Genomic DNA, 11,984 nt, shown 5'->3' with positions numbered 1-11,984 from the left:
GTTATATCCCTTGCCTGACTTGTGCCTGTCCAAATTCTCTGTTCATTAGTTGTTCCTGAGGCTCCTGTGTCTTTAAATTGCTTAATATGTGGTAACTCACAGAGACAGATGTATTTAACTTTACAAAGACAGGTGTGTTAAATCTGAAATCTTTTTAATTGCACACAAGTGAACTCCATTTAACATAGTGCAAATTCTGAAGGCAACTGGTTGTGGCAAAGATTATCAAAGTGTGTTGATGGTAAGGGGGTGAATAGCTTTCCTAATAACAATTTTAAGGGGTTTTAATTTGAGGAATTTATTTTTTAGCTGCAAACTTTTAAACACATTGATATTGTGGAGGATGCTGTATGGATAAACAGGGAAAAAATTAGTAAATCTATCAAGTTTGCCAGTTGTAATGAGAAAATATGGCAAAATACAATGGGGAATCAATACTTTCTACACCCACTATCTTTATATAGCATTAAATGTACTAGAAATGTAAAAAGAGTAACTTTTTGAATTTTTATTTTCATTGTTCACATCCTCATAATGTTTCACTTCTATCACTATTTACAACTTCTACATAAATACCTTTTTTTCAAGCCTGAGGATAATGGAAGTCCGCCTTTGTCTTTTTTCTTTATTAGCAGCACATTATGTCACACTATGTACACACTACATTCTAGTGCCTATACCACTGCTGCATAATTCCAAGATGATGTCTTGATATGTTATTCAGTTTGCTGACTCAACCCTAAAAGGTGTTTACTCAGGTATGGTCCAGAGACCGGGCACTGCAGTTCTGACTCCATGTCACTAGCGGACTTTGCATGGAATTCCCTAACAAAGACTTACAATTCTGGAGTGCTGACAGGGTTAAGTGGGATTAGGTCTTTTGGGATGCAACCCGAGCGTGGAGGCAAAACAGTATCACTCCTGTAATCAATGCTGACTCTTCTGTAAGGTGCTACATAGTTCATTGTGTGCAAAATGGCCCCACAGTGCACATTTTGGGGGAAACCATGTAAGTCTTCATTCCTACTTAGCTGATACCAAAATCACAAAGAGAAAGGGTCATTTCTGATTAAAAATAAGGATGGCATTGTTTCTTGGTGGTTCCAAATTATAAAAGAAAAATGTCCATACTTGAACACACACATATAGTATAAGAGATAGCATGTGAATAATAAACATAAAACAGGCACCTTACTTAAAACAATTGATGCAACACATGCTAATTGGTACAGCTACATTTTTAAAAATCCTTCTCCACCTTGCTTCTAAAACTAATACAGGGTATTTCTAAAGAAACAATTAATATCTTTTTTGCTGATCAGTTTGGGAGTTACACATATATTTAAGGCAAAAATATTCTTAACAACAATCTGCATCATGAACTATGGGGATTCATGAGAACCCAATGACCTGGGCATAGCCTTGAGTGAATGTGTGCCAAATATTTGCAATTCCAAACAAGCATGTGTTAAATTACCATGGAGATAAGTCATGTTCAACAGAATTTCACACAGTGCAAGGACAAAGACGAACAAAACAACTGCCCAACTGCGTGATAAAATGTCAATCTGTCAAGTGCTGTACCATCACGCAATAATATTTGAGAAATTCAATGTGTCTAAATTTGACAGATACTTTAAGAGTTAAAGAAACATTATTGCTTGTAAAACACTATTATGTAATATTGCTTTTTAACTTTTACTAGAGCAAAATTATTCCGAAATAACTTTAGTTCTGCTTTTATTAAATACAATTTTTATTTTAGCATTATCGACAATCCACAAACCCACAGGCTGCTTTTCTGATTACCTGAATTCTTAAGCTTTTAGTCCAATGTTTCTGTGCAAAGCACTGTACTTTAAAAGGCTTGTGCCTCATCACAAGATTAGCACACTAAGCTAAACACTGTACTGTAACAGTGTTCTCCAATTCGCAAGACCATTATTATGAACACAATCCACAGGGCGCTGCGTCAATTATTAAGTCTTCAACGTTTGACTTCAAAGGATGCAGTCTTTGCCAAGGACATTTCTTGAAGACCAGTAACGGGAGAAACGTGAGTAGCTGCACATCCTGCTTGTCACTATGTGATCCACTGAATTTTTTGGATGATGTATGCTGCAGAGGTTTCCAGCAGAAAACCAACAAATACAGTAAAGACGGAGAGCCTTTTGCTGCTGTTCAAAACAACTGAAAAACAGAAAATAATAAAAAAACTGCAATCAGTCAGGGACAAAAAGTTTCAGTAATAGTGATAGATAAAATAGAGGTAACATGAAAAGAGATTAACAAAATGTATCTTAAACTATTTAGATTATTCTGATAAACAGTTATTTTGTATTGTTATTCAGTAATTTGTTATATACTGTACATAAAAGTATTACAGTTACACAACACATGCCTATATTATTTCTTGTATATATTCGGAACATTCATTCTAGAAAGTAGGACTTCGCTTTATGGTGACTTATTTTAAGACATTGCAGTGTTCTATAAGACTGCAGGAGAAAGGATTCACACCCTACATCTTTGGTGAGTTCAAGATCAGCATGGGCTTCATGGGCACAATACTGTATAACATGAACTACACCTCAATATCAGAAGGCAAGCCGCCTCCTTGATCTCTTTGTCCTACTGCACACTCTCAATTTCATGACTGTGCTAGTCCTACTCTTGGTTCTTTTCCCCACTCAGGCATATTGTATCAGAATCCTGCACCTTATCTGCTCAACTGGCTCGGTTTTAAGTTTCATTTTGTTTTTGATTCTCTCTGCAGAATATAGGTAGGATTTATAGTAGAGATTGTAAAACCCATCTCTTAGCTTTGCAGTATATAAGTGGGGTGGCTCTGTGGCTAAGGATCTGCACCTGTGACTGGAAGGTTGCCAGTTCAAATCCTGCGGCCGGCAGAGGAATCCTACTCTGTTGGGCCCCTGAGCAAGGCCCTAAACCCTAACTGCTCCAGGGGTGCTGTACAATGGCAGACCCTGCGCTCTGACCCCAAGCTTCTCTCCCTGTCTGTGTGTCTGTGTCTCCATGGATAAAAGCTGGGGTATGTGAAAAAGATGAATTCCTAATGCAAGAAATTGTATAGGGCTAATAAAGAAACATTATTATTATTAATGTATTTACCATCATCTTGAGTTTGTACTTTACATTACAGGTAATAAAGTTCCTTTCTTAAAATTAAGAATTACCAATTAAGTCATACCCACTCGGAATAGCCAGTTGTATGATTCTCATGTGTTGGTTCATGGTTATGAACGCTGTAAACTCAGACAGAAGAGGATAAGGAAGTGCAGGCAGACTGCTTCAACCAGCTCACTTTCGAGCAACTCTTAAGAGCCACTTCTTTTTACATGTTACAGGCAACACAGCCCCCTACTGGAGGTACAACACCAACTGAAGGAGAGGTATGCCCTTCACCAATAGCACCTGGGAGGCCATGTTTGTCAATAGGTTTAACCAAGAGAGTATTTGAGACAATTCCCATCCGAAGCTCGGGGGAACTCAGTAAATTGTGTGCATCCACTCTGGGAATTCCAGTCACAGCGAGCTAGCGACATTACCCAGCTTGAACCTGCAACACCTAGATCACAGAGCTCAGGCGAGTGGTTTACTTTGGTGGCCCCAGAAATGAATTAAGTGTAAGTCACCAAGGATAAAAGATGCTGTAAGATTTTTACTACTACTAATGAAACATCCAATAAAAATATATTAAATACAATATTAAAAATAAACACTTAAATTTACACCAAATGAAATATTGCACTACTATTAAAAATGTTTTTTGCTTAAGGATATTAAAAGCAGACTGTTCTGGTTGCGTATTATACTACTTTTACAGCTAGATGGGGGAGTGGTCAACACCTTGTTAGTCTCAACACTTGCATTTCTGGGAAACTTCAAAGCAAAAAGAATATGAGGTGTTTGTTGAGTTGTGGGGGGTGGGGGGTCTGAGACACACTGATCAAAGAAAACTAAGGTTTATCTTGGTTTACCTATGTTAATTAAGTTATTGGGTAAATTATTAAGTCATAAATACTCTAGGAACACAGGGGGAAAAAAGACAGAGGGGAAGAACAAAGGAGAGGGAAAAGGAATACACCAGAGAGGTCCTGGTTTGGATCATCCATAAAAAACAGATTCTGGTTTAGTATCTGAAACTTAAGAGAGCTTGCCATTCTGTTGTATATCGAAAACTCTTGATTTCCTGCATAGAGAAACCCTTGGTTTACAAAGGTCTCTCCTAGTTAGTGAATGCAATTTTTAGAATTGGGAGATAGGGTCCCATTCACTTCGTAGTAAGCTTTGTAGTAGATTTATAGAGAGACCTAAATCTAGGTTGCATTCTGTTTTATTTAGAAGGGATTTTTATCTCTCTTCTTTGCCTCTGTAGGTGTTAAATGTACGATTTTTTAATAACTGGCAGCAGTCCCAGAAGCAGGGTTTTTTATATGGCTAGTCAAGACATTGGCCTCTGAGACCCCTCGTTTGTAAATATGTTTTGTGTTGTGTAATTTAGTGTGCATTATTTTCATTACTCCTTCGTCTAACTTGTGCCAGATCTCAAGTGCCTCTAATTACACCAGCTGCTCAGGCAGCTTTGACCAATTTGGTTGTTATGATTATTTATTTTCATTATTGATTATGCCTCTGCATCTTTTTTTGCCAATTCTCATTTTTTAATCCCCTATTCGTAACACTTTGCAAACAAAATGCTGAGGTCCTGCAAAACGAAACATCACTCTCACAGTAACAGCAGTAGTTATTTTTTCATATAGTATGTCTTGTTTTTTGCATGATAGTGTTTGGAAGATATGTGAAACTTATAATAAGCAAAAAAAGGGCCTGGTAAATTAATTGTTTAAGAGGCAGATAATTAGATTAGTACTTTTTTAATTAGGTTCTTTATGATTTGCCACACATAGGGAAATATATATATATATAGGGATATATACATTTCTCTTGTACCAGTTAGCTTTTTTATTTCAAAACAAATAACTGAATGTAGCAATCGAGACAAGAGCTGCAGTAATGATTCACTGAATCTGATCCATTTCACTGCAGGAGACTGATGCAGTCAGGTCTTTACTTATAATTGGTTATCATACATTAAATTACATTAAAATGAAGTGTCTACAATGGAATGGATTGTATAGTCTAGTGATGATCGCTCAAAAGGAAAGGCTGCTCCCCAGTTTTCAGTCCTTCTGGGACAGCTACAGGATGCAATGTTGTCCATAACTATTGAATTGATCTTCCTCTGGAAAACAGGCTACTTCCTGGTTTTGCTAGGATTAGCTACAGGATGAAGAAAGGTACAGTGCTGTTGATGTAGTCTTCCCAAATCAGTAGAAAAATGAGAGTGGATGAAGGCATGGGCAGGGGGCACTAAGAATTACAGCCTTGCCAGCGAAGGTGAAAGATTGTCAATTGTGAATAAGGTCTGTAAAAAAATTAAAAACAGATTCAAACTTAGAGAATAGCAAACGGAATGGGTGTTAACTCTTTGGGGTCATTATTACAGCTTAAACAGTAGTGATCTGAAATGTTTTATAGATTTTAGATCAGGTACTTTTTGATCTTGTTAAAAAGAACTAAGATGCTTAAAAACAAAAACAAAACAGGCACGAGAACATCAGGAGAGCACCAAAACAGGGATGATAAATAGGAAGGAACCTTCATACCTCGAATAGCCTGGGAGTTTGATGTCAGAACAAAGAGTTTGATGAGGCTAAAGCAGAGAGGGGAGTAGTCATGCTCCCAGATCACTGCTGGGATGAGAAGCAGCTTCCCATAGCTGGACAGCAGCAGTGCCTTCAGCAGCAAGTGGGGATCCAGGCTGGTAGTGAGGAGCCCTTGTACTGAGCACAGGAATGCCAGCACTCCTCCCAGGAACACACCAAGCTCTGTGGGAAAAGTCAGGTGGAGCATGAAAGGAGTACACAATGACCAGCACCTAGGAAATCACAGGTGACAGCAAAAATCTTTTAAAGGTTCACTTTTTTTTATAATTCCAGTCTTGAGCCCCACTTTGGCAGGTTTTTCTATGCCAATGATTGTGATTTATTTACCTTGGTATGCAAACTGACTGGAACCACACATGTGTGAAACATGGATTTTAATAAAACACAGCTTTTCCAGATAAAACAGTTCATTTTCATTTACATTAGAAATTAAACTTGGCCATGTACTAAAGATTTTGCTATCAATAAACATTTAGTACATATTTATAACATTCAGTAGATAATTCAGTAGCAGGTGAGGTGATAGTAGAATACATGATGTCACTTACTGTATACCCTCTCCTCCAATGTCAGTTGTTGAGTGCCAGTGGGTAGTCAAATAACCTTAAACAGGTATTTCATTTGTTTTAAACTAAAGAAGGATTCATTTGAACATTGTCTTATGCTTACCCAAAGCAGCTAGACCAAACATGCCGTAGAACTCCCACTCTTTTGCATATCTGATGATGTCTGCTGGATCACTGGTTTGCTCTGTTCCTTGGTGCTGCGACCACCTCAGATAAGCTTCACACAGCAGACAAAATACACACAGCTTCACGTGAATCTAGCAATTGAAAGCAACCAAGAAAACTCTCAGAAATGAGATCTTAATTTGAGAATATACAAAACTCAATAAACAGGAGTAGTGACTTTTAGTGATGGAACGGCATTGCAATACACTGAGATTACATAAAAGAACTCACATCTTTTTCAATGAGTAGTCGTAAACATATTATTTAGATCTCATTTCACTACAAGCTTCTGCTCGTATACCAGACCAGCCTACTGCTGGAGACTGAAGGGGAAGTTTATTTTTAAAAGAGAACTAAGGTTTATTTCATCCTCTTCCTAGCAGGGAGGTTTCTGATCCTTATGTGCTCTCGGAGGAATCCACTTTTCCCTAAGATGACTGCACAGAAATTTCTTCGAAAGTGTTTTCAAGGATGTCTTGATTTTTTTTAATAGTTTGCTATTTTAATTTTTAAAAACCTTATATGCTTAGTAATATTTTGGCTTTTAGTCACTGCAACAATCTTTAATTTCTTTAAAACAGATATTTATGCCTCCCCTTAAATTAATACTGTATATTACCATTCAACCCTCTGTTGAACTTTGCACAAGCACAGGAGGTTGTAAAGATAAATAAACAAACATTGTGTTACATACTGTAAAGTCATGCACTTGTTTTTCAAACTGTATACAGTAATAATAATAATAATAATAATAATAATAATAATAATAATAATAATAATAATTGCTTACACTTATATAGCGCTTTTTTTGGGCACTCCACTCAAAGTGCTTTACATGTAATTGGGACTCCCCTCCACCACCACCAGTGTGCAGCATCCACCTGGATGATGCGACGGCAGCCATAGTGTGCCAGAACGCTCACCACACATCAGCTATCAGTGGGGAGGAGAGCAGAGTAATGAAGCCAATTGATAGATGGGGATTATTAGGAGGCCATGATTGGTAAGGGCCAATGGGAAATTTGGCCAGGACGCCGGGGTTACACTTTTCGAGAAACGCCCTGGGATTTTTAATGACCACAGAGAGTCAGGACCTCGGTTTTACGTCTCATCTGAAGGACGGCGCCTGCTTACAGCACAGTGTCCCCGTCACAGTAGATTTCAAATGTAGTTTTCACTTCAGACAAACCAAGTTACTATGGGATGGACAATTTAAATACAGGGAAAGCAATGCCCTGCATATCAGCTGGAGGACAAACACCACAGCTTTGCCAGCCAGAGGCTGGGAGAATTGGAGAAAGATGAGCCCAGGATTCCTAAAATGAGCTCAACCCACTCACACCCTAACAGCTCTCAACAATATACTGCAGCCTGGGTGCTCCAATCACTGGCAGGCAGCAAGCAAGTGCAGCCTACAATCGAACCCTTTTTTCCCCAAGTGTAAATATGTTTAATCTATATTTTCTGAAACAATACCTAATTCTACTGCAAGGTTAAGATGGATAATGACATCCCTGGCAATACATCAAATTACTAGTTGGCAAGCGTTAACCCTCACAGATTAATTTGCGAATAAAATGAAAAGGGATACTTACATTTAATTTTGTATTAAATATGATGTGTCTGTATGCTTGAACTTTACATAATATGGCATCAATCAAAATAATAACTGGATCATATTCTATATATTTGTCCACAGGTTTCTGACAGGATTTCTGGAAAGGAAAACCACAAAAACACATTATTTTGGTTCACTTCTGACTTTTGTGAAAACATTGTCAGTTTGACGTTTACCATAGTTGTAATTAATTGTAATTTACTGTTGTAAATTTCACTTTTTAAATACAGAAGATTGCCTTCAAAAGAACAGATGTGGAATGGACTCACTGGGATTTTAAATCATTTAAATCCTAGCTAGTCTTTTGACAGTATAGCTGAGGACAGCAGTCCATCAAATACAAATTAAACCAAACAAAAAAAAATACATCATTGAGAACCATCAAAATTATGAAGCTTTGATAATTCAAGGCTGAAAAAAATTACTTAGATGTCAAAGCACTTTCAGTTTGAAATTTTAATACATATCAGCACAAAAACTGGATTAGTAGTCAAGTCTGAGTGGACAGAGCTGGTTGTGAGAAAAAAAATATCACACTGTTAAAGAGTGTATGCTCAATCATGATAGACTTTTTGGACAAAAGGATATTTGATTGCCATTTCAACAATACTGATAGATAAAGGTAATCACATTTTAAGAAATAACATTTTACACTCATTTGTACTATTTGAATCAACAGAAATGCAATTTCCTTGTGGGGAAAAAGTTAGTACACCCCTACCTTTATCATTGCATTAAATGCCTAAAATTAGCATCAGGTGCACCAAAACAGGTGCAAATGATTAGAACACCATTAGAGAGTAACCTGGAGGGCACTGCCTTATATAAACATCAGAAAGCTGTGGTTTGGTTTGGTCTTAGCAATTGATGTGTGGGGCAACATCATGCCAAGATCAAAAGTGCTCTCCAGGGTCCTCAGAAGAAATACTGTTGATGCCTATGAGTCTGGGAAGGGTTTTAAAGCGATTTCCAAGCAATTTGTAGTCAATCACTCCACTGTCTGAAAGATCATCTACAAATGGAGAAAATTTCAAACCATTAGTCCTGATCACCAAATACAGACCAAAAGCTGGCCGAAAGATGCTACAAGAAGTCTCCCAAGAACCTCAGGATAACATCAAGGGATTTACAGGCAAGTCTTGCCTCAGTCAATGTCAAAGTGCATGAGAACCATCCAAAAGAGTCTGCACAACTTTGCCCTACATGTGAGGTCAGGAAGGAAGAAGCCTCTGTTCTCAAAAAAGAATATAGATGCACGACCGAAGTTTGCCAGACAACACCTAGGTGAAGATCAGGACTAATGGAACAATGTGCACTGGACAGATGAGACAAAGGTAGAGTTGTTTGGCCACAATGTCAGATGTCATGTTTGGCGAAAACCAAAAACTGTATTTGACCCCATACCAACTGTAAAGCATGGTGGTGGAAGAATTATGGTTTGGGGTTGCTTTTCTGCCTTGTGTACTTGAGGAGCATGAGGCCATCTGTCAAAAAGCTGAAGCTGAACCGTAAGTGGACCCTACAACGAGACAATGACCCAAAACACTCAAGCAAATCCACAAAAGAATGTCTCAAAAGGAAGAAATTGAGCTTTATGGAATTACCAAGTCAAAGCCGAGCTCTTAACCCCATAGAAATGCTGTGGGGGGACTTGAAGCGGGCAGTACATACAAGAAAGCCTTCCAAAATCACACAGTTGAAGGACTTCTGTAAGAAGAAGTGGACAAAAATTTCTCCAAGTTGACATAGGAGACTGATAGACAATTAAAAGAAACGTCTACAAGAAGTGATTTCTACCAAAGGGGACAACACCAGCTATTGAAGCTATTGATTTTTTTCCCCACAGCAGACAATTGCATTTCTGACTTTTTTTTGTTTAATAAATGATTGCTAAAAATTTAAATTACATTAAATTATTAAATGTATCAATACTGCTGAAATGAAGCTCAAATATGCCAGCAGCCATATCACTCTGCAATGCACAACTGGCAACCCACTGAAGCTAAGCAGGTGTGAGCCTGGTCAGTACCTGGATGGGAGTCCTAGAAAAAACTAAGGTTGCTGATTAAGGTGGTGTTAGTGGGGCCAGCAGGGGGCACTCCCCCTTCAGTCCATGTGGGTCCTTATGCCCCAGTATAGTGATGAAGAATTATAGTATAAACAGGCACCGTCTTTCTGATGAGACATAAAAACCGAGGTCGTGACTCTCGCTGGTCATTAAAAATCCCAGGGCATCTCTCGAAAAGAGTAGGGGCGTAACCCTGGTGTCCTGGCCAAATTTCCCATTGGCTCTTACCAATCATGGTTTCGTTATAATCCCCATCTATGAATTGGCTTCATTACTCTGCTCTCCTCCACTGATAGCTGATGTGTGGTGAGCGTTCTGGTGCACTATGGCTGCCCTTGCATCATCCAGGTGGATGCTGCACATTGGTGGTGGTGGATATCAGACAGCAGCCTCACAATCACCCCTGCTCAGTTAGATGGAAGCTGAGATCCTGCTAGTTTTCTCAACTACTTTGAAATGTCCAGCCAGCTTGGCTCTAATGGACATGTCAAAGCAGAAATAATGGACAACCACAGAATTCATGTGGAAACCATGCAAGACAGAGTACTGAAAATATAGCTGTTAGACAAATTGCTGGCCATGTGGTGCCATAACTATTTTCATTCATCCTTTCATAACTTCAAAACTCAAGGTCTGATCCTCCCTGTGGACCAGATTTCCTTTCTGTTCCATTTACTGTGCTCCTTTAGTCTGTGGCCTTTCAGGAAACCAGTATATTAGTGTGTGAATTTACAAAAGAAAAAATCTGACATGAGTTACAAAGAGGAAATGTAAAAATGTTCTGCCCTTTTGGTCCTACAAGCATAATCATAATAAATGTAGTAACAAGAACAAGTCCGTTTGACTTGTGATTGAGGATAGTTATTCACTGACTCAATGTAACGTTTGCTTATAATAAAGACTTTAAAAGATATAGCAAAGTTTAACATACAGTATAAACCGATTTTTTGGTTTTGCATTCACTGCAACTTTGTACTTAGGAACTACAATATTTTTATGTTTTTTAAGTTATAATCTTAACATTATAAATTTTAAAATCAATCCTGCAAAAACAACAAGCATTTGGAATTAGCTATTCAATATTTTTAAAGTCTAATCCTTAATCCATAAAAACATTGATACACAATCCTCTGCTTGTGTATTAATTTGTTTTTATGTGTTATTAAAACATTGGCAAACTATCCCTTTCCGTTTGAATAAATAAATGAATACATTTTTTAACCGGCTTAAATCGTGAGGGGCATAATATTTTCAAAATTATTTATGGATGTATTATAGAATAATAATGTGCACAGTTACAGTTTTACATGAATCATTCATGTTTTTTTAAAAAAAACTACATAGCTATGAAACTATTTTCCAAAATACGTATTTCATTTATTTTTTATTATCTTTCATTGTGATTCCAATGTTTTATTCTTCAAATTTACGATTAGTCTGCAAAAGTTCTCATGTCAAAAAATTGATAAACATGTTCTTTTCTGGTGCTTGTTTTGCGAAGAAAGAAATGATGCACATGTACAAATCCCAAGTCATGCCAAACACGCACACTTTCTTCGTAGCAAAGAGTATTGTAGAATTTCTATTGTGAAAACTGTACAAATTATTCACTTACACAAATAGTAATTTTTAATATTCCGTTGCTATAATCCCGATGCAGTTCATATGCTTCTTCGTTGCATTCAATACACCGAAACGAAGCTCTTGCTGCCATCCTCACCTTGTTTATATTAAAGCTACCGGCTCCGCACGCCACTTCCTGGATATTAAGAGAGAGGCGGAGCTCTCCCTTTGCAAGTCGGGAGATGTAGTTAACG

At 37.7% G+C, this 11,984-nt stretch overlaps 1 protein-coding gene across 1 annotated transcript; it reads right to left on the bottom strand.

Annotated features, from left to right (window-relative positions):
* Nucleotides 1-488: 488 nt before the first annotated feature.
* Nucleotides 489-11,919, bottom strand: arv1 (ARV1 homolog, fatty acid homeostasis modulator). The gene is made up of 5 exons (XM_069179333.1): nt 11,783-11,919; nt 8,077-8,196; nt 6,420-6,573; nt 5,691-5,912; nt 489-2,190 (listed from the first exon to the last, which is right to left on the bottom strand). The coding sequence occupies exons 1-5, from the start codon at nt 11,879-11,881 to the stop codon at nt 2,084-2,086; spliced, it is 702 nt and encodes a 233-aa protein (XP_069035434.1). The 5' UTR covers nt 11,882-11,919; the 3' UTR covers nt 489-2,083.
* Between the last annotated feature and the right edge of the window lie 65 nt (nt 11,920-11,984).

This window comes from Lepisosteus oculatus, chromosome 2 (assembly GCF_040954835.1).
Source record: "Lepisosteus oculatus isolate fLepOcu1 chromosome 2, fLepOcu1.hap2, whole genome shotgun sequence".
NCBI lineage: Eukaryota > Metazoa > Chordata > Actinopteri > Semionotiformes > Lepisosteidae > Lepisosteus > Lepisosteus oculatus.
Note: the sequence above shows the minus strand (reverse complement) of the source record. Positions and strands in the feature narration are given on the sequence as shown.